Below are 24,001 nucleotides of genomic sequence, written 5' to 3' on the forward strand. Positions count from 1 at the left end.
TTGTGAGATCAACAGCAAGATCAAATTTTCACTGTACTAAGGCGCAGACATTCGTAATCACCCGTTGTTAGATTTAACTTATTCATAATGGCAATCTAAGTTGTTAAGGTTTGGCAGCGGAATGCTAAGAGAGACTCGATTATGAAGACATGATTGATCCAATTCAGGCTTGAACGGGATTCCAACCCATGACCTCTGCGATGCCAGTGCAGTGCTCTACCAATTGAGCGTTCAAGCCAACTGGGAGCTGGTCACGTGAATTCGTAAGCACTTTGGGGTTGCAGACTCAATGGAGCATGCCTGCAGTCTTTTGTAATTTAAACTGAAACGCGTAAACAAGAATGAAAGTAGATTATGGCGGGCACCGTCTTCTTTTATTCTATCTTGCCATACATGAAGTCTCAATCCTAGCTTTTACCGAAGCTGTTAAAGTTTTTCTGTACTTATGCATCGTTTTATTTTACCATGTTTTCATTTTCGTCGAGTTTCTTGTTGTAGTGTACTTTGTACTGCTCAAGCATCGTCTCCATCATGTTAAAAACTTCGTTGCTGTAATGAACATGATCTAAGCATCTGAGTTGATATGAATCGCTCAATGAATACACGTCTATGACGTCAAATCGTCCTTTGCACATGGCCGACATGGAGTAGACGTTGAAGAGGGAACTCGCTGAAAGGAGGAAACGCAAAAATATTTTATTGAGGTTCTAAGAGGTGTACCAATCGTGGACCTTATCACTGCGCCTCTTTTTATTGCTAAGTAGGAGATAAAACATTTGTGTAGCTAATCTTTGTAAACCCAAACACGGCACTAGGATCTCATTTATAAATGCAGGATACAGCGAGTGTTAAATCATCATAAAGTAAATAAAGCGATAGCCTGCGAACGCAGACGTATTTCCGGCTGTCGCTTGTCTCCGCCGAAAATAACGTCTGCGAACTCGAGCCAGGAAACGATTTCTGTGACGTGTGACTTTTGTTTCTCCTTGGCCAATCAGATTCCATGATAGAATGAAACTCGAGTGCTCCTCGCAGCGAATACCTCGCGCAGTAGTTCTGGGGTTACTTGAGCTAAACTGTGATTGGCTTAAAATTCCTACGTCACAGAAATCGTTTCCTGGCTCGGGTTCGCAGACGTTATTTTCGGCGGAGACAAGCGACAGCCGGAAATACGTCTGCGTTCGTAGGCTAATAAAGCGGCAATGAACCAAAAAAATTAAAAAGCAGTGTTGACAGAGATGCTTTCGAGTTGCTCTTGCGTAACTTACAAACTGTGAATAGCTTATTAACCACTGGGGATTCATAACATGGGATTTGTACATGATGTACATATTCTTGTCCTTGTCCCAATACAATAATTACAGCAAAATGTCTGGATGCAAAGTCTTAACATCTCTTGGCGTTCTTCTCTAAATGATGCCCAGACAGCGATATGACTTCAAATAATTCAGTACAGCGGAAATGACATATCTCGATAAGGTGACTGGTTAGGTTATACAACAATTGTTGTCGAGGTTTCTGCATAGAAATACTTCATATAATCATACAAGGAATATTTACTCATACGGTAACGTACTTTTTACGAATTATTTGCGACAGAAAATCAAAGAAAAACAATTTACAGAGTATAAATGTCAAGATAAAGAAAAACGATGTGCGGGTTTACACAGTACTGATGATATAAACTTCTAAACGTCCGTTAGCGTTTACACCAGAATATATTTCGTAAGAGAGAAGTGATATTTTTGGTATATCTAATACTTCTTGCTTTAAAGTTTTACGTAAGCGCTGTGAAAATGTATGATTTGTTGAGGGTTGTTTTGACGTGTGGAGCCAAGCATCACGAACGTACCATATCACTTCCGTCACGAAACCTCACGGAATGTACGAAGCGTGAGTCAGCAGTGAACAGTTTAGGCAGTCCTTCGCCATTTCACCCTCTTCTTCTTCTTCTGAAGTTGAAGGTCACTGTCACATCTTCTGGTGGTCAAGAAGACAAAAGCAAAAGTAGAGATCAGTTGATACAGATTTGAAAAGAGCAAGAAGGTAGGAACTTTAACAGAAATTATCGATGTGTTAACACAGGCAGCCCAAGCTCTCTCTATGAACCACACAAGCAACACAATATGGCATCGAATTATAAGGGTTTATATGGGATTTTCTACAAGATATCCATGGCCTGGCGTCGCTCGCAGGGCTGCGATTGTGTGGCTAGAGGATTGAAATGAAAGATCAACCTTTGCCCTTGAATTCTGCGGTGGATTTGTGAACGTGGGTTCATTTTAGCCTGGGATTTTTGACTTCGTTCGGCAGGCTGTTCCGACTGAGGTGTTTCGCCTTGTCCTCTCTTTATGAAGGGAATACCGGAATTCAAAAAAGTCGCTTAAATCAAGTTAAATAGGTAAAATAACCACACCAGGAGCAAACAACACACGTATGGAATAAGGTAGGCCATGTTTATTGAGAATTTTCACTTTTAACTACCTCCATGGATATCTTGTAGAAAATCCCATATAAACCCTTATAATTCGATGCCATATTGTGTTGCTTGTGTGGTTCATAGAGAGAGCTTGGGCTGCCTGTGGTGTTAACCGCTTTTCGAAACTTTGAAATATAAATAGTGAGTGAATCATAAGACGAATGATTCATCTTCATGAATTAATGTATGAAGCGTGACTAAGCAATTCTTCGCCATTTCACCTTCTCTTCTTCTGAAGATAAAAGTTCTAGTGGTGAAGAAGACAAAGGCAAAAGTGGACATCAGTTGAAACCGATTTGAAAAAAAGCAAGAAGGCGGGAACTCAAACGTAAGTTATTAATCTGAATGTGTCGACGATTGGCATTTTAATTAAATGAACGATCTGCTCGTCTGATATTTCAGTGGCCTTGAAGCGTTAAGACATGCCACAAATGAATTTGCTTTCTTTAAAGTGAAACAACTGTGTTACAGCGACTGTTCATGTTTCTGATAATGCAGATTTTGAATTACGTAGAGTGACACAAGAATGAAACCAATTAAACGGAACAATCATTGAAAACCGAATTTAATGTCTATTCAAGCTAGTAAGTGACATCTTTTTATTTTTTAAAATTTTTATACTGTTGAGTTCGCTTACATACTGTTTGCGACAGTGAATTAAGGAAAAGATATTTAGAGAGCGGAGACGTAAAAAAAAAAGAAAACGGTGACCCTCGGGTTTACACAGCTCTGATGATGTAATTTTCTAAACGCCCGTTAGCGTTTGCACCCGAATAGGCTTCGCGAGAAGTGATATTCGTAGTATCTAACACTTGCTTGCTTCGAAGGTTTAAGTGAGCACTGTGGAAAGCAATGACTTGTCGTAGTTTGTTTTGACGCGTGAAGCCAAGCATCACGAACGAACCATATCGTTGTGAAGTCTTGTGACATAACGATGTGGTAAGTTCGTGATGCAGTACGGAAAAGCACAGAGCGTGAGTCAGCAGCGAACGTCGGATTCCCCTGGAAGGGAAACTTTTGATTCTTATTGTTAAATTAAACTAAAAAGCGAACTTTAAAAGCGATCATTGTTCTCTCGAAAGCCACTGGAAACCGAAAGTTTATAGCTGAAGTCCAGTTGTTGCCTCGTTATAATTAGCCAATCAAAATTATTTGAACAATTCTAACAAGGATTATGATTTGCTTATTTTAGCGTGTTTTTTCAGGGAACAAATGCGAGCAAAAGGCCACTTTTCCTCGTTTGGAAAAGAAAGTTTGCTAAGATGTTTACTAAAACTTGAGTTGGCTACATTTTCATTGAGTATTTTGACTTTGTTTGCCTACATCTTTATTGATTCGAAGAAGCGAATTTTTCCTTGACAATTTTAGGAACCAGATGGAGCAATGTTGTTCAATTGTTGCTCAACTGATTGTGTTGTGTTTTTAACAAGGCAATAGGATCCTTTAAGTTTTCCTTCACCGCGAATTGTGAGAACTTTGTAGTAAATCACAAATAAAACTTGTTTTGGGGTACAAGTTGATGTCGCTATGCTACAAATAAAATTGGTTTATGCTTTTATCCGTACGTATATCGAGTTATAGATACACTTGGGAAGTTTGAAAAGCACCCGAGAAGCTAGAGTTGCTCTCGGCTGCCCCTCGAACTTTGTCGTGCTCTCCAAACTTCCCGCGCGCATCCATAACTCGATATACCGACGCACGCTAATACATAAGCCTATGAACCAATTCTTTAATTGCTCACGCATTCTTACGATTACCTATACTAATAACTAGTAATTTTCGTTCATTTCTGTAAACTATATTTTGCTTCCTTTTATAACGACTTTATTAGAATTCCTATTGTAAATAGTTTTGTGCTGTAAATAATTATCACGTGAAGTTTTAGTAGTAAAAATTTGAATAAGCTCACTAGTAATTTCTAAATTTAGTGTCTACCGCCAACGTGGCCCGAAAACTACGGAACTTTCTGCAAACTTCTTTGAGATAAGTGCGACACGTGAAAAGTACACATTGTAATCTATTTATAGCTATTTTTGTAATCTTGTGTAACATTCATTGTTATCCAGTAGTGATGCAATAATCATGCTATCGTTAGAACAAATCTAGCGACATTGCAACCATAATTCGATTTACACTGGGATTTACTGTTGGATGTACACTTGGATTTACGTCGAGAAGAGGAATAAACCTACCTTGAAGTGCAGTTGTATGTCAGAATCTTTGGTTTGCCCTTAACTCGATCTGAATTTCAGTGGCCGAAGATCCGCGGTGTCCAGATATTAGTGACGGAATTCTACTCTCAATCGATCGCAAGCAAGCCGAGCGAGTTGCTCCGAGTAAATTTACCGCCGTCAAGTTTCGTTCCATTTTCCGTGTCCACGAGGGAAAACAGTGTGTAATAGTATTCTAATCTCGGCTCCCCGGTAAGAAACAAATATCAACAACGCCGAAATCTCGCTAAAGTACAATTACGTTACGATTTTTGCAATAGTGCTCAAGGGTGGCTAACACAGGTTCTATCACTCTACCCACGTTACACTTTGGTAATAGTTTCATTTTAGAATTAGTATTAGAAACTGGCTCTGATGTTGAAAACATATTTCGTATATAGTACGAAGCCTATTCTACCCTCGTGTATCTTGTAGAAAGTTAAGAAACACATCTTGGACTAACGTTTCTGACTGTTACAAGGCAAGAGTAGTGTAAATCTAGATGGCAGTGTTTCTGATTAATTTTATATTTTATTTCGCTACGTTTAAATCTGAACCGCAACGAATATAAAAACATCTGAGATCCTTAAGCTTTTTCCCTCGGAGAGGCATTAACACAATCATTATTACACTACAAGACTTTTGTTGTTTTCTCTGGAAATGAATGGGATATAATTATGACATATCATTATCATCAGTTCAAACTAACTAAACTGTGTGTATAATTTATTGTGATACGTAATGCAGGGTACTGCTGTTGTAAACAAAGCTCTTTGGTGTCTCGACTATTCAATGAACAAGGGCGTGGCAGGGGGGGTCCTGAGGTGCCCGTGACCCCCATTTTGTAAGCCTTTTTTTAAGCAAACAACCTACCACAGGTGGCGAAAACGCCATAACAACCTGGTGAGTGCCCTCACTTTGGCATAGTGTGACTCCCCCCTTTAAAATATCCTGGCTCCGCCCCTGATGAACCCCAAAATGTTTTCCTTCTTCTTACTTATGGGCCTTATTTAGCTTGTTTCCTACTGCTGGCCTAGTTAACAGGCCTACACTGTATACATTAGTGATGAATACAGTGGTGGGTGTAGTAAGACTTTCAAAATCCGGTGACTGATACTGACTAAGTCAAAACACCATCTATTCTCCAATGTTTCTTTTAAAAAACAAGTTAAAGAAGTAAAAGCATCGGTATCTCTTTTAAAAATCACTGCAATACGCTAAAAGTATAAAACAGTAGCGACAAAGAGTGTTAATTAACCTGCCGTAAAGAACTTCATATTCCATGTTCACTAGGTGTATAGCTGATACAAGACAAGCAAACACATCACAAAAAGATTTAAAAATGATAAAAACAAAGATAGACGACTACAGGCAACATCTTTGCGGTGCCAAAACACTGGGAGACAGTGCTGGAGAAGGAGATGCGTATGGAAATCCTGGCAATGCTTACCAGAGACTGGGTGATTTTAAACAAGTCATAGAGTACCAGAAGAAACGTCTTAGCAATGCCCAAGAAGTGGGAGACAGGGCTAGAGAAGGCCGTGCTTATTGTAGTCTTGGCAATGCTTGCCAGAGTCTGGGTGATTTTAAACAAGGTATCAAGTACCACAACCAACATCTCAGCATTGCCAAAGAGCTAGGGGACAGGGCTGGAGAAGGAGCTGCTTATGGCAATCTTGGCAATTCTTACCAGAGGCTGGGTGATTTTAAACAAGCTATCAAGTACCATATGCAACATCTTAGCATTGCAAAAGAACTGGGGGACAGAGCTGGAGAAGGACGTGCTTACGGCAATCTAGGCATTCCTTACGGGAATCTGGGTGATTTTAAACAAGCCATCAACTACCACACTCATCATCTTAGTATTGCTAAAGAACTGGGGGACAGGGCTGGAGAAGGAGCTGCCTATTGCAATCTTGCCAATGCTTTTGATAGTCTGGGTGATTTTAAACAAGCCATAGAGTACCAGGAACAACGTCGTAGTATGGCCAAAGAACTGGGGGACAGGGCTGGAGAAGGAGCTGCTTATGGCAATCTTGGCAATGCTTACCAGAGTCTGGGCGATTTTACACAAGCTATGAAGTATCATAACCAACATCTTAGCATTACCAAAGAATTGGGAGACAGGGCTGGGGAAGGAGCTGCTTATGGAAATCTCGGCAATGCTTACCAGAGTCTGGGTGATTTTGCACAAGCCGTGAAGTACCACAACCAACATCTTAGCATTGCCAAAGAACTGGGAGACAGGGCTGGGGAAGGAGCTGCTTATGGAAATCTTGGCAATGCTTACCAGACTCTGGGTGATTTTAAACAAGCCGTGAAGTACCACAACCAACATCTTAGCATTGCCAAAACACTAGGGGACATGACTGGCGAAGGAACTGCATGTTATTCTTTAGGACGTGATTTTGAATTGTCAGGTGCTTTGCAGGAAGCCCTTTCTTATTACCGATCGAGTGTAAAATTGTTCAATGACACGAGGGCTCTTCTGCAATCCGAAGATAACTGGAAAATATCTTTTCGTAATGCCCACCATGATGCTTACACCGCTCTTTGGAGAACTCTGTCAAGGCAAAAAAAGACTGACGAGGCTTTGTGCGTTGCCGAGCAAGGACGAGCACAAGCACTGGTGGATCTCATGAAATTACAGTATGACTCTGAATTATCAATGTTTGGGTCACTCCAAGACAAAGTAACCATTACAGGTGTCTCAAGTGATATATCAACGCAAACAGTGTTTTTAGCACTAGAAAGTACAAAAATTCATTTCTGGGTACTCAACAAAGAAAAGAGGGTTCAGTTTATGCTAAAGGAACTACGAGGAGAGGATGCTATTACTTTTCTGGAGCGTTTAAGGAACAATGTTCTCAAAGAACACAACATTGTTGGCAGAGTTACCTGTGAAATTCATTCACTGGATGAGCTAAGGAGCAAATCTCCTACGAGGAAATTTGTTCAGGAGACGGTAGAAAGATTACCCTTCAACAATAAATCGTTGCGCCTCTTTCATGATCGCGTAATTGCCCCAATTGCCCACCTACTTGAAGGCGACGAATTGATCATCGTCCCAGATGGTCCATTATGTTTGGCTCCTTATGCTGCATTTTTAGATGATAAATGCAGGTATCTAAGCCAATCTTTCAGGATACGCATTGTTCCGTCGTTGACGAGTTTAAGACTGATTTCGAACTCTGCTCAGGACTTCCACCGGAGCAGCGGAGCATTGCTAGTGGGAGATCCATGCGTAGAGGAAATTACAAACAAGCAGGGTGAGCGCAGTCTACAGCCGCTGCCATACGCCAGACAAGAAGTAACGATGATAGGAGAAATGCTAGGCGTTGCACCTCTCACTGGAAAGGAAGCAACTAAAGACGAGGTGCTGAGACGAATCGGTTCTGCTGCTTTAGTACACATTGCAGCACATGGTGATATTAAAGGTGGGGGAATTGCTTTGGCTCCTAACCACTCCGGGACATCTAAGATCCTTGAAGAGAAACATTTTATATTGAAAGCGTCAGATGTGCAGGCAGCAAAGCTGCGTGCAAGGTTGGTTGTGCTTAGTTGTTGTCACAGTGCACAAGGCACAGTTACACCTGAGGGTGTGGTTGGTATTGCGAGGGCTTTTCTGGGTGCTGGTGCGCGATCGGTTCTCGTGTCACTCTGGGCAATTGATGACGAGGCCACTTTGGAGTTTATGAAATGTTTCTACCATCATCTGGCTCGTGGCTGCAGCGCCAGTGTAGCTCTTAACCGAGGTATGGAGTACCTGAGAGAGTCTGAGAAGTTCAATGCAGTTAAGTTCTGGGCTCCGTTTACACTCATTGACCATGACGTCACGTTAGAATTCGGACAAAGTCAGTAAAAGCATCGTGAGTAGCACTTTTTCTCCACTTAAGAACGTTAAGTGTAATTTTTGTTCATAATAATAATTAGCAATATGCTTTATGAGACTAGAAAGTACGAAGGTGTCGGATGGTCACGCCGTTTCTTGTTTACATGCAGCTTTTAGACCCTTTCGGATTTCGCTTCTTTTGGTAAGCCAGAGAAAATTTTAGTGTCTGACAAAAATTTAACTGAAAAATTTCAAGTTAAAAGTCCTTCAAAACAAAACAGAAACACTACGTGGAGGCAGTCACGCACGACCGATCGGCCATTCTGCACGCGTAACCCAAGGAAAAACTTGTGCAAGCCAACTTCCCTACAGATTCAAGTGAAGGGTCTAAGTAAAAGAGTAAGAGGAAAACAACAGTATTGAACGTGCTTTGTTCCGTTATAAACCATGCAAGGAAGTAACGAGACTTACTCAAAAAGTGGAGATCGAGAAGCTCTCGTCTGCGGTTCGTCTTTCGCCGTGCACTTTCTTCGTATCTTCGTTACTTCCTTAAGTTGTGTGTCCAACTGGTTTGGGTCGACTTACTATTTTCGTATTCTCGGTATTGGACTGGAACTAGCTGCAATGGACGCCCATGCGGGGGAATATCATGAAAAAGAGATTGATGTCATTTGCATTTGAAAAGACTCCCCGCATTAGCCTCAGTTGCAAGCTAGTTCCAGTCCAATACCCACAATACGAAAATGGCCTATTGGTACATACAAAGATTTGTGAAGACCGAGGTTGTCTGCATTTTGAAGATTTTTTAAACATTTTTTGGTTGATTTCGTGACATATCGGGTACAAAAAGATGTTCAACATGAAAATTTTAACATTGAATTTCTCTTACAACTTATAATTATATGTCACGTGCGATATACGCTGTTCTTGTATGTATTTGTTATATACCTCTTGAGTCTCTAATGTGTGCAGTATTGTAACTATAACAGTTTTGTTGCCTTTTAGGTGGGTAGCCGCAAATACGGAAAAGACGGCATGACAAGGTATATGCTGTTACCTAATACTAAAGGCGGGGGCGGATTTCCTTAGTTCCCCTGATGCATTACATCAAACTATACTGTGAACTGTTACTACACTTTCTAATACTATAAATTTTGAACGTTTCAATTTACTTTGTACTTCATTGTTCTCTCATCTTGAGTTCTACTTAAATGCAATAATCATGAATCGAAATGCGGTGAAGTTTGCCTCTGGTAAATGTTCAGTAGCTCTTGATAGAGATAGAGCTCTTGGTCACGTGTCTGTTCCTAATCATAGATGGTTTTCCCTTGCAGATGCTGAACAATCAAGATAGAACAAGCCATGCGGCGAGTAGCTTTCACTGAGACTTTTTACATCCCTTTTAAAGCCTGTGTAATTCCTTTGTAGTTTATTTCTGCCGTGATGCTGCAAGAGAGTCAAAACCGATATATTTTTCCGTCGTCATATTCTTTTAAAGAGAGAACAGTTTATTTCATGGTAAAGTTCAACGGAAATAATTTAATGTAGGTAGTGTTCAAGTTGAGAAATTCTCTTTCAAGGAAACTGGTGCTGCATTCAGCGGTCTGCTTTCCCTTAGAATAGAAAATGGTACTTATTGAAACTACTCTTTGTGTTTTTGTTTTCCTTGCAAATCATTGCGAATGCTTGTTCAGAAATTGGACAAATTGCATAAATCCATTTTTGCTGTTTTCTAAGTGTAAAGATTAATCTGCGTACGTATACGTATCGTTTGGAAATTGAAAGATGACTCAAATTGGTATAGCCTTGGATGATAAACTTAGGTTGTTGATAGTTGTTCAGCTTTGGCCCGATTGAAAATAACTAGTTCGTGACACACTTGCCTATACTGAAATATTACATTTGGCACAATATCATGTTATTCTCTGTATACAGATACACAAAACTTCTTGTTGAGTACTAGTAATGAATGGCAGTTTTCTCGTGATGATTTTCCACTTCATAATGAAATAATTAGCTGTATATAGCTTATTTGAACTCTCACTGTGAACGAAAACGTGGTAAAGCCATACTGAGTAAGATCTAAGTAGATAATATATAGATTTAGCCAAGCCTAAAAGCGGAGCTCCTGGTCCGAGTTGTTTAAACCCGATTAAGCTAACCCAGGATAGGCGAGAATTTTGATTTGAGTTGTGCAACTTTGCAATAAGGTTTTCTGTACATTGTTTGGCCTTCTGTTTTGAGTTTGAGTGAAAAACATTTGTATACAAGAGAAAAAAATACTTCGGTTACCTTTCAATCCCGGGTTAGCTTTAACCGCTTCCAAACAACCCGGTCCTAATCACAACAAGTTAACTTGACATGAGCCCGCAATCCAATCGAAAACCAGCTCTTGGTCAGCGGTCAACTTCCAAAAAACCTGACCTCGATGAGCTCTAAACTTGAGCCCGCGATACGGTCACGTGATAGTGGTAAGCGGATACCTTGTTTTAACAGGTGTCAATTGACCATGACATGGATGGCCAATATCAAAGTAGGTCGCTATAAACCAAGGCTGCATTTCTCTGTCAACCTATTAGCTGGAGTATAGCCGCCATCTTGTGCGACTCCGTCGTCGTCGCCATGGTCGTGCGTACGCGCCCACCAGCAATGCCGCTAGCCATGGTAACCATGAGAAAATCAATTCATCGGTTTTCTTTTCTTTATTATAGGAGTATTGTGCTCCGCTTGGCGCCCCTTCGGGCCGCCGAAGCTCCGCTATGGAAAGTTAAATTACTCATACGAGATCAGGATTAGCAAAGCCGATGTGCACTTCAAACTCTGCTTAAAGGGAAACCTAATACAGTGGTTATTTTCCTAGCTTTCTTCATAGGAAAATAATTAGCCTTAGATACAACGTTGTCCCGCGTTTCGGCTTTAAGTGGCATAACAAACTGTCTCTTGGCCTATTTGATTTGGGGAAAGTCACATGCTACTTTTATGTACAGTAAACATTCTCGTCCATCTACTAACAGTGGATCTAACGACGCAATATCTGCTGCACGTAGAGACTTCGTAAACCGAGCCTTACAGGAGTCACATTTCAGGCCTTGTTTTAACAAAGCAGATGACAGGGTGAGACTGGGAACTGATATTGTAATATGCTTAGCTTCCGTTAGAGAGTGAGACTTAAAGCCTTGATCAATTCACAGTAGGAGTCTGGACTGAGTTGACAAGAGGAAGATTGACAATTAGAGTAGTGTACATTGTAATTTGCATTCATTCTATCTCTTGTTTTTACATATGAGAAAATTGACAGTTGGCTCAATATGTATATCAGTGTGCATGATGCGTTTTGTAATCAATTAGGTTTAAAGACAAATGTAGCGATACTAAGCAGGCTAACATTTTATAAGATCGACTGTAAGATCAAACTGTTTCTATACTAAGACTATACTAATCTGCAGACGTTCGTAATCACTTGTAATTGGACTTAAACGTAAACATAGAGCAATCTCAATTGTAAATCAGGCTTGGCAGAACATGAGGATTAAAAGATTACAGATGTCTCAGCGAGACTCGATATTACTTTACTGCAGCAAGCGAGTTAGCCTAGTTCCACGTTTTCACTAAGTCACGCTCTCTTCTACCTCATCGATGTCAAGCGGAGGATACTATTCCTTTTTTTATTGGTCTGTCTGTGTTCTAACAATCGATATTCCCTCTTCGAAAAGTTTATATAAAATAATATACATACATGGGTGATTACACCTACATGATATCCAAAGTACTACAAAGGAAGAGAAAGTTGTACTACATCAAAGTTCATGTATTTTAATTCTGCTGGTATTTTTATCGTCTTGAATTGGGGCGGTAACCGCCTGTGAATATATATGCTTTAGCCTGTCAATTTGTTCACTACTTCGCCGGGAAGGCTGAACCATAGTTACTGGGGTGTTTTTTTTTTCTAGCAAGACACATCATTTCCTATTTCAGAAACTAGTCAGTGCGCCTTGTTTACTCCAAGAATTTTCTCAAGTTGCACTCACAAATTGCTGTCCGCTTTCATAAAGATAGGAAATCAAGTATCTTGCTAAAGAAACACTTCGCACGCCCAAGTATCCAAGCCGGACTCCCTCCATAAAAGTTAAACCTCCGGCCCGAGAAATTTGTCTAGAGACTTTAAAGAATTACACCACTTTCTGTTTAATGTGACTGAATTGCACTCGCTCCAGGAACAATATACTTAAAATAAGGAACCATTCCGCTCAAGGCTATTTTTGTACGTGTACACATTGTGAAATCTTCCCTGCAACGATGTTTCCATGTTTATTCAGACTTAAGTAAAGGAACTTCGAATTCGTTTTCTTTATGCAGATTATACTGAGTCAGATTCATTTGTTGTTGCTGTTATTTTCGTTCTACCTTGATCATTTTATAAAACAATACTACAACGAAGCGTTTTGTCAGTGTCAGTGACTCATTTATTAGGGGTGTGGGTGCACCTTCTTGTTGCTATGCAGATAAGCAGGGGCGGACTTTTTTTTTGCGGTGTGGGGTGGGGGAGGGTGGATTGGGTGGTTAGCCACCCCTCTTTTGGAGAAGCAAAAAACTGAAAGGAAACTGAAACATATTGTGAATATTATTACTGAAATAAAGGGAAACCTTCTGGACAGGTATCTCATTGTAATTTCTACTTTGTGACATTGCTAGTTTTTCTGATGTGACAGTTTTCAATCAGGTCTCAATTCTCAAATTGCCACATTTAGGGGAGATGCCCCATGGATTCTGCAATCCCAAGGAATCAGCCACCCGCCCCCCTCCCTGTCCTCGAAAAATCCTGGATCCGCCCCTGGTGAGGTACAAGGCATCAACATAAGACATTTCAATGGGACAGAGAGACATTATTAGATCAAAATGTCTTTTCCTAAGCTAAGAAATCAACGCGAACATAATGTGTGGGTGCAAAGTCTCAACATCTCTTGGAGCGCTCCACTAAATGATGCCCAGACAGCGAAATATCTGTAGGCTTTTGTACATTATGCTAGCATTTTTTCGAGCATTTTATTGAGGGAAAAGCATTAAGCATTATTCGAGCATTCTAGTGGCATTTTCCCGGAAAATTAGAAAATAGAAATAAAATTTTTTTTTTAACGAGAAAATGAAGACAAAAGCCACCCTAATACGGCTGAGTGGAGACTGAGGAGAGGTTAGCGGTAGTCAAATCAAATTAAAGGCGGCCTTGTTTGTTTAGCCCCTTCGTCATACAAAAAAAAAAAATGTATGTATGAGCATTAACCGAGCATTTTAGTGACTTTTTGGGGGATGACCGAGCATTTTAGTGGGAAAAATGGAGCATTAGGGTGAAGCATTTTAGTACGGAAAAAAGCATAATGTACAAAAGCCTAGCGATATGACTTCAAACAATTCAGTAAAACGGAAATGACATCTCTCGATAAGGTGACTGATTAGTTTATACAACAACTGTTATTGGAAGTACTTCATATAATCATACAAGGAATATTTACTCATACGGTAACGTTCTTTATATGAATTCTTTGCGACAAAAATCAAAGGAAAGCAATTTACTGAGTATAGATGTCAAGATAAAGAAAACGACGTACGGGTTTACACAGCACTGATGATGTGAACTTCTAAACTTCCGTTAAGCCTGGTCCTCACTAGCAACGCAAGCATAAACATGAGCATAAGCATAAGCATAAGCATAAGCATAAGCATAAGCATAAGCATAAGCGTAAGCGTAAGCGTAAGCATAGGCATAAGCATAAGCGTAAGCATAAACATAAGCATAAGCATAAGCATAAGCATAAGCATAAGCATAAGCATAAGCATAAGCATAAGCATAAGCATAAGCATAAGCGTAAGCGTAAGCGTAAGCATAAGCGTAAGCGTAAGCGTAAGCGTAAGCGTAAGCATAAGCATAAGCATAAGCGTAAGCGTAAGCGTAAGCGTAAGCGTAAGCGTAAGCGTAAGCGTAAGCGTAAGCGTAAGCGTAAGCGTAAGCGTAAGCGTAAGCGTAAGCGTAAGCGTAAGCGTAAGCGTAAGCGTAAGCGTAAGCGTAAGCGTAAGCGTAAGCGTAAGCGTAAGCGTAAGCGTAAGCATAAGCATAAGCATAAGCGTAAGCGTAAGCATAAGCATAAGCGTAAGCATAAGCGTAAGCGTAAGCATAAGCATAAGCGTAAGCATAAGCATAAGCATAAGCATAAGCGTAAGCGTAAGCATAAGCATAAGCATAAGCATAAGCGTAAGCATAAGCATAAGCATAAGCATAAGCCTAAGCATAAGCATAAGCGTAAGCATAAGCATAAGCGTAAGCATAAGCGTAAGCGTAAGCATAAGCATAAGCATAAGCATAAGCATAAGCATAAGCGTAAGCATAAGCATAAGCGTAAGCATAAGCATAAGCATAAACATAAGCATAAGCATAAGCATAAGCATAAGCGTAAGCGTAAGCGTAAGCGTAAGCATAAGCCTAAGCCTAAGCCTAAGCCTAAGCCTAAGCATAAGCATAAGCATAAGCATAAGCATAAGCGTAAGCGTAACCATAAGCATAAGCATAAGCATAAGCATAAGCGTAAACGTAAGCATAAGCATAAGCATAAGCATAAGCGTAAGCGTAAGCGTGAGCGTAAGCGTGAGCGTAAGCGTGAGCATAAACATAAGCATAAGCATAAGCATAAGCATAAGCGTAAGCGTAAGCGTAAGCGTTAGCGTAAGCATAAGCGTAAGCATAAGCATAAGCGTAAGCATAAGCATAAGTATAAAAGAAACTTAGGGCTGGTTCACACCTTGACATAAGCATAGGTATAAGCATAAACATAAGCATAAGAAAAATATGTGTGAACCGGGGTTACATAAGCATAAGCATAACTTCCGTTAAGCCTGGTCCTCACTAGCAACGCAAGCATAAGCATAAGCATAAGCATAAGCATAAGCATAAGCATAAGCATAAGCATAAGCATAAGCATAAGCGTAAGCGTAAGCGTAAGCGTAAGCATAGGCATAAGCATAAGCGTAAGCATAAACATAAGCATAAGCATAAGCATAAGCATAAGCATAAGCATAAGCATAAGCATAAGCATAAGCATAAGTATAAGATTGTTGATTGCGACACGCGGCACGCTTCAGCTAGCGCTCCGCGTTCTTTCTCGTGTATTTACTGTTTGGCTAGGTTAGACATTTTCTTTTTTCTCTGTTGACTAATGGGAGACAAAGTTAAAGTGCTAAGAAAAGAAAACGATCATTTAAAGAGTCAACTGAATGATTTAAAGAAGGAATTTCAGTTTCTCAAATCCAAGATGGCGGAACAGAAGGACTACCACGAAGCGGCAGCCACCGCTCTACCGAGCACACAGGATGTCCAATTCCTCAGCGACAGCTATGATGCTCTTGTGAAGTCAGAATCCAGCTTGTCAAAAGCTCTGGATAATTTCTCTCGTAGGTTGGATTTATTGACAGTTAAAGTTGACAGAACTGACAAAGCTATCGACGAGATGCTCTATTACAGTTTTCAATATAACTTGAAGATCGTGGGCGTTCCACTAATATCAGAAAGAGAATCTGCACAAGACACCGCGGAATTGTGTGTGAAGCTATTTACCGGCCTTGGAGTCGATATCTCCTTATCAGAGATCGACATTGCTCATAGGGTCCCACAGCGAGATACTTCGACCGGTAATGGTAACCGAAGACGTCCGAACCCGATTATTTGCAAATTCACAAGAAGGATGATACGTGACAAAGTGCTCGCGTCAAGAGGTAACGCCAGTCGACTAACCACCGAGGGCCTGAATCTCCAGTCTTCTGCTGAAATTAATCGGATTGCAATTTACAGCCACCTTACACCGAGACTACAAGAGCTGTTACACTCAGCGAAGGCACACCAAAACACATACAACTACAAGTGGTGCTGGGCGAAAGGCGCAACAATCTTCTTACGCAAAACGGATACTTCTGTGGCGATTCGTCTGGGGGCGATTGACGACTTAACTAAGTTAAGACTGCGTGAACGCCCTGAAGCTCGATCAGAGGATCCTTGCAGCAAAGTTAAACTACTGTTATGCTTTATAATGGTACTAATATGAAAGGCAGGAACAGAAGTACAGTGAATTCTATTAGATCTATACTGAAGATTTTACCGTATTATAGTTGTTCTAGATGTTTGGCAGAAATTCACGGCCAGTTTAATAGTTCAGTGTCGACCACATGTAAAACTAAAAGGGAATTAGAGAAACTTACTAGCTTATATGACTTAGATTTGTTTTCCTTAAATACAACCTTAGATTATAATTTGAACCCCGTTGATTACTCCTCTAACAGAATAACTAGTCGATATTTCTCCCCCCATAGTTTTAAGGAAATGAAAACGAAGTTGTCAAAAGATGAAACTATCTCTAGCTTTTCTATATTTCATAACAACGTAGTTAGCTTGAATCGTAATCTGGAAAATCTTCAAACTCAACTTTTGCGTGAAGTAGATTTTCATTTTAATGTCATCGGAGTTACTGAAACAAAAATCACCAATGTAAATTCACAGTTGTGCACCGCACATACACCTGGCTACGTATTTGAATATGTTCCAACACCTCTGGCGTCTGGTGGTGTGGGAATGTTCATTGATGAGTCACTTGATTATCGTGTTTTAGAAAGGACCTCCAATGAAGCTTTTCAGGTATTGTGGGCTTGAGAATAAGAAAAATGTTATTTGTGGAATCTTTTATAGACAACACAATTCTCCTGAAATCTTTCAATCATATTTTGATGAGACTATTGAAAAATTTGCGTCCTCTGGGAAATATATTGTGATCATGGGTGATTTCAATATTGACCTTTTAAAATGTGCGTCATCTTCGTATAGTCACGATTTTTAAACTTCCCTTCAAAGTTGTTTTCTCGTTCCCACAATTGACAAACCAACGCGTGTCCGCTCTACCTCCGCCACCCTAATTGACAACATTTTTATCAACAATCCTGATCAAGTTGTGGCTAGTGGAAATATCATCTCTGAAATAAGTGATCATTTTTCGCAATTCTGTATTCTGAAGTCTATGAGGGATAAAATTAAGATAAGAAAATTTAACGTGCGGGATTTTTCTAGATTCTCTAGGGACAGTTTTAACGCCGATCTGTCTAATGTGAACTGGAATACTCTCACAGATAAAAAACCGTGTGACGTGGACAATTTATTTTCTTCTTTTTACAACAAGTTTAACAAATTGATAAATAAACATGTACCTATGAAGACAATTTCAAACCGCAAAGCTAAACAGCTCTCCAAACCATGGATCACCAAAGGCATAAGAATCTCCATTAAAGTTAAAAATAAGTTATATGCGTCTGGTGACACCGCCAACTACAAAATTTATAGGAACAAAATTTGTACCTTAACGCGTTTAAGTAAACAGCAATACTATTCTAAATTTTTTAATGATAACCTAACTAATATGAAAAAAACTTGGGAGGGAATAAACAATGTACTTGCTCGTAAATTGAAGAACACAAAACCTATTACTTCTATTAAAGTCCCTACTGATAATGATTCTGTTACCTGTGACCATAATAGAATAGCCAACGTACTTAATGACCATTTCGCTTCTGTTGGACCTTAACTGGCAAATAAGTTACCAACCGTTCAGCGTAATTATTTTGATTCTACGAACTGATCTAACTCTCCCGATTCGTCGTTTGCTTTCAATCTAGTTACCCCAACTGAAGTGGAATTGGAAATTTTGCGCATACCAAATAACAAGTCTCATGGTTTATACTCATGTCCTACCCAACTGTTGAAGTATTCGTCAAACGTTGTAAGCAGTACACTTGCGGAAATAATAAATCTTTCTATTTCATCTGGGATGTATCCCACTAAATTAAAAATGGCAAAAATTATTCCTATTTTTAAAGCCGAAGATAACACTAATCCAAACAACTATAGGCCTATTTCTTTGCTGTCTAACTTTAATAGGATCTTCGAAAAACTGGTCTACTCCAGAATGGAATCTTTCATTGAGCAAAATGATATACTTTCTTCATCTGGCAATATGGCTTCCGCAAAGCGCATTCAACACAGCATGCAATTCTTGACATTGTAAGTACCATACAGGAAAATATGGACAAGCGCTTGTTCTCATGTGGTGTATTCATTGACCTGAAAAAGGCTTTTAATACCGTCGATCATAAAATTCTTTTACACAAGTTAGATCACTATGGTTTTCGTGGTGTTATAAATAAGTGGTTCTCATCTTACTTGGATGGTCGAACTCAAACTACGCAAATTGGCTCTTATATATCTAAAAGGCAAAATACCACTTGTGGTGTACCGCAAGGCTCAGTCCTAGGCCCTTAACTTTTCCTAATTTATGTCAACGATATCCAAGAATCCTCTGACAAACTTAAATTTTTTTTATTTGCTGACGACACGAATGCCGTATATGCTGACAAAAATCTTAAGTCTTTTGAGTCGACTGTAAATCAAGAACTCTGCAAGTTGTTCGATTGGTTAACGGCTAATAAATTAACCTTAAATATTAAAAAAAAACAAATTTCGTTATCTTTAGACCGGCTCAGAGAAAACTTACTTATCATCCCAAAATTATGATATTCGACAATGATCAACAAAAGAAGGTGGCTCTAGAATGTAAAGAATTTGTGAGATATCTAGGTGTAATAATTGACAATCATCTTTCTTGCAAACATCATATTGATCATGTAGCTATTAAAATAAGCCGAACTGTAGGATTGATTTGTAAACTACGGCACTTTCTGCCAAGACAAACTCTTTTAACTATTTATAGATCCTTAGTTACTCCTTATTTAACTTATGGTTTGGTGGCCTGGGGCCAAGCATATAAATCACACCTTGAAAAGCTTCTCAAGCTCCAAAAGCGAGCTCTTCGCTTTATTTATTTTTCTGAGCGAAATCAACATACGATTCCTTTATTTATTGATGCCAGTGTTTTACCGTTAAAATTTTTGTATTATGAGCTTTTAGCTAACCTTATGTTTGAAATAAGACACAGAAATGCTCCTGGAAACATTCAAGATCTCTTTCAAGACATTTCTGATATTCATTCTTACAATACTCGATCCTCTGTCTTAAATAATTTATACGCACAAAGTTCTAGACTCTCACTTCAAGTGAATTCATTTTCTAGAATCGGAACAAAAATTTGGAATGAAATGCCTATATATTTAAGAAAGCTTCCAAAAAATGTCTTTAAGAGGAAAATAAAACAAATACTTTTTGAAATTCTAGCTTCAGAAGACTGTTATATTGATCTTACAGAAATCGTTCAAAAAGTAAAGCTGAATTTATTTTCCTCCTAGTATGTATTCATAAATACTCAATAATTTCGCTTTAGTGTATCTGTAGTCTCTCGTCGTAACTGTTGTTAATTATTATTTGTAATATCGTTAGTTTATTAGCTGTCTTTAGTCATCGTTGTCAATTCTAGTCTCTTTAGTTCTCTTGTTACCCTCAGTTGCATTTAGTAGTACCTAGTTGTATATTAATAACTCGTCCTAACATGACCCGCCTAGATTAGCTCAGCTATCCGCGGGCATGTTACAATGGTAATTTTAATTTGAGAACAAATAAAATGTATGTATGTATATGTATGTATGCATAAGCATAAGCATAAGCACAAGGAATGGAACTTTTCCATTTTCTTATGCTTATGCTTATGTTGTGGATACTTGAATGTGAACCGGGCATACATAAGCATAAGCGTAAGCATAAGCATAAGCACAAGGAATGGAACTTTTTCCATTTTCTTATGCTTATGCTTATGTTGTGGATACTTGAATGTGAACCGGGCATACATAAGCATAAGCGTAAGCATAAAGAGTTTTCTTGTCAGCGGAATACACAAAAATAAAATCCAGGCCCGCTCTGTCACAATCTGTCAACTGAAAACATGGCGACGCAGGTGAAAGAAAAGTTGGCGGAATCTGTCCGCAATTATCCTTGTTTGTACGACAGGTAAGCTTACCTGAAACAAAATTCTCTGTCTCCCAGTTTTAATTCTTGTACAAGGTTATAATAATCGCCTTGTGTCTTTCTTCTCGTAAAAATGTCTCTTATGTCTCTTATTCTCGGTTTTCTTTGTGTTTTCTTTGCATAAGCAACGTTCTTCGATTTCTACGGCTTAACAGTAGCAACAATCCAATTTCGACTTCGTTATCCTGAGAGGTGAACTGCGCCTGCGCAATAGCCATCCTTATGCTTATGCTTATGTAACCCCGGTTCACACATATTTTTCTTATATGCTTATGTTTATGGCTGTTTATGCTTATGCTTATGCTTATGCTAAAGTGTGAACCAGCCCTTATGCACTGGTGAGGACGACCACGACATAAGCATAAGCATGAGCATAAGAATATCAAAACCTTGCGTTCCTCTGAAGCCTGGTTCTCACTCGTGAGATAAGAACAGGCATAAGCACAAGCATAAGCACAAGGGAGCACAAGGATGTTCACATTAGCGACATTCGCATGCGCAGCGTGGGTCATGTCGGAAACATTCTCTTCCCCACTTCTATTCGTTTTAAAATGTGAAAAGAAACAGCGGCTCTGGAAAGGAGAATACGTAAGTGGAGAAACAACATGGCAGAGGAAGAAGCGCTATTTGCTGTGTTGATGTTGGTGAATACAACCAAAGTTCTGCTACACTTTATTTTAATAATCATTCCTTGTGTAAACAAACTCAGTTCGATTCGTACTTTTGCTTACCTGATTTCAAATTTAGCTCTCGTGCGATCTCGCTCCACGCCAACTCCTTTTTATGTGAGCTTTTGAAGTCAACCAACGATTTATCGTACAGAATTGGATAGCTCCGGGCAAGCTCTGCTAACCTCTCATCCGCCATTTTTGTTGAGCGAGAGGAGATCTGGAGAGTGTTATTCTGATTGGTTGAATTCTAGCGCTTATGTTTGTGCTTATTTCAGACCAGTTCCCACTAGTGAAATAAGCGTAATAAGCATACGCTCAAGCACAAGAAAAAGGAAAATGTTTCTTTTTCTTGTGCTTATGCTTGTGCTTATTTCATCTCAGTGCACGCTAGCATTTTCTTGTGCTTATACTTGTGCCTATGCTTGTGCTTATTTCACAAGTTTGAATCAGGCTTATAGTGTTACACCAGAATATATTTCGCAAAAAAAGTGATATTAGTGTATCTAATACTTCTTGCTGTTTTACGTAAGCAGAGTGAAAATTTATGATTTGTTTTGGGTTGTTTTGACGTGTGAAGCCAAGCATCACGAATGCACCCTATTACTTCGTCACGAAACTTCACGGAAAGGTATGAAACGTGACTCAGCAGTGAACAGTTTAGGCATTCCTTCGCCATTTCACCTTCTCTTCTTGTGAAGATAAAGGTTCTAGTGGTGAAGAAGACAAAGGCAAAAGTAGACATCAGTTGATACCGGTTTGAAAAAAAAGCAAGAAGGTAGGAACTCAAACGCAAATTATTAATCTGACTATGTCGACGATTGGATTAATTAATGTATGAATCACAAGACGAATGAAAGATCTGCTCGTCTGATATTTCAGTGATTTGCAGGGTTTGCACATGCCACAAATGATTTACTTTTCCAAAGTGAAACAACTGTGTTACAGCGACTGTTCATTTTTCAATTAATGCAGATTTGGAGTAAGAAGAGTGACACAAGTATAAAATTAACAAAGTGAACAACAGTCAACGTCTGTACAAGTGACATTTTTTTCTTTTCTTTTTTTATACTGTAGAGTTCGTTTACATGTTATTTACTACAGTGAATTAAAGAAAAAAATATTTACAGATTAGAGACGTGACAAAAAAAAGAAAACGACCCTCGGGTTTATACTGCATTGATGATGTAAACTTCTCAACGTCCGTTAACGTTTGCACCCGAATAGGTTTCGCGAGAAGTGATATTCTTAATTAGTATCTAACACTTGCTTGCTTTGAAGGTTTAAGTGAGCACTGTGGAAGTAATGACTTATCGTAGTTTGTTTTCACGCGTGAAGCCAAGCATCACGAACGTACCATATCGTTCTGAAGTTTTGTGACGTAACGATATGGTGCGTTCGTGATGGTACGGAAATCAGTGCACAGGGGACCCGAACACTATATCAGCAGTAAAAATAAATGTACTGTTATTTACCTGTGTTCCTGTGTCATTTTGAGCCGTTTAGAAGGGATCTGAATGAAGCAAAGGCGGTTGACATTTGCAAATATTATCTGGTCTGCCGCCTTGTAATTATGACACTCCGATTATTTCAAGTTTCGCGCGGATGAGAAACTTCAGACGTAATCGGAGCGTCATAATTCGCCTTTGCTTCATTACGACTCAAAAAGACGTCTCACAAAGACACAGGTAAATAGCAGTACATTTATTTTTACTGCTGATATAGTGTCAGGTCTCCTGTGGGAATGTATGAAGCGTGTATGAGTCAGCAGCGAACAGTTTAGGCAGTCCTTTGCTATTTCACTTTCCTTTTCTTTTCACGTTAAGGGTCACATCTTCGGACAGTTTAACAATATTATGGGAGCGACAACATGACACGTTTAAAGCGAAACTTGAGGGATATTGCCACACACAAAAAAAAAAACAAAAGAAACAAAAAGGAAACAAACAAACAAAAAAAAAAACAAGAAAATATACATGTATACATCGTTCTTTAAGCGTGAGCGACCATATGACGTGTTTAAAGCGAACATGGCAATCGCGAGATACTGCCACAACAAACAAGGCAAATTATACATGTATAAGACATTAGAGTGTATTGAAAAGACATTCTAAAAATAAAATAAAAAACCAGTCAGTGGATAAAGTCAAGAAATTGTGATATTATAGACGATAAGTAAAGAAGACAGTTCTCCAAGTTTAAGGTATGTGCGTTGTCCCAAAGTGGAGATATTCGTCTAAATGTTCCGCGCAAAATTATAGAGCCTAGTATTTGGCTATCTAGTCAGCTGATTATCTGAACCGAGCCAAAAAACATTGACACAAGCACTTTAACTCCTAAAATGGCTAAAAATCACGAGATCAGTGTATATTTTTCGACAAACGCGATCTAGCTTTATGTCATGCACCGCCATAACTCCGAAATTCAAAATGCGCTGGTTTCCAAACGAAGGACGCTATTGAGCTGGAAAGTTGTCAACAGATATAAATTTTATACCTCTTATGCCTGATGAGGATAAAACCTTTGGTGGCTCTTTAGTTTTGGATTTGGGAATTTGATGACGTCACTTGAACACAGTCTATATGATGCTTTTAAAACGAAAGTAAATATCAACCGGTTAGCATTTTCAAGACCTCAGTCACAGTTTTTCACTATACGGACCTCCCAGCTGGCAAATAACACATATATACCTCGTTCTTTAAGCGTGAGCGGCAAAATGACGTCTTTAAAGGTCAACAAATAACACAAATATATATGTATACAACAATATGACGTGTTTAAACAAAAGAAAATATCAACCGGGCGAGCATTTTCAAG

General features: G+C 39.2%; 3 protein-coding genes across 3 annotated transcripts in view; 2 read left to right on the top strand and 1 right to left on the bottom strand.

Annotated features, from left to right (window-relative positions):
- The window catches only part of LOC145484618 (uncharacterized), a 407,604-nt gene that overhangs the window by 190,287 nt on the left and 193,316 nt on the right, over positions 1 to 24,001 (bottom strand). The window lies entirely within an intron of this gene.
- LOC145484597 (uncharacterized) overlaps positions 1,909 to 24,001 on the top strand; it is a 62,264-nt gene continuing 40,171 nt past the window's right edge. Inside the window, exon 1 of the mRNA XM_081463195.1 lies at positions 1,909 to 2,046. The gene's annotated coding sequence lies outside the window, so the exon portion shown is untranslated. The remainder of the gene's footprint in view (positions 2,047 to 24,001) is intronic.
- Positions 6,058 to 8,647, top strand: LOC145485292 (tetratricopeptide repeat protein 28-like). Its single transcript, XM_081463979.1, has one exon. It carries the CDS (start codon positions 6,419 to 6,421, stop codon positions 8,549 to 8,551), a length of 2,133 nt encoding a protein of 710 aa, XP_081320105.1. The 5' UTR covers positions 6,058 to 6,418; the 3' UTR covers positions 8,552 to 8,647.

Source organism: Orbicella franksi, chromosome 4 (assembly GCF_964199315.1).
Source record: "Orbicella franksi chromosome 4, jaOrbFran1.1, whole genome shotgun sequence".
Lineage (NCBI taxonomy): Eukaryota > Metazoa > Cnidaria > Anthozoa > Scleractinia > Merulinidae > Orbicella > Orbicella franksi.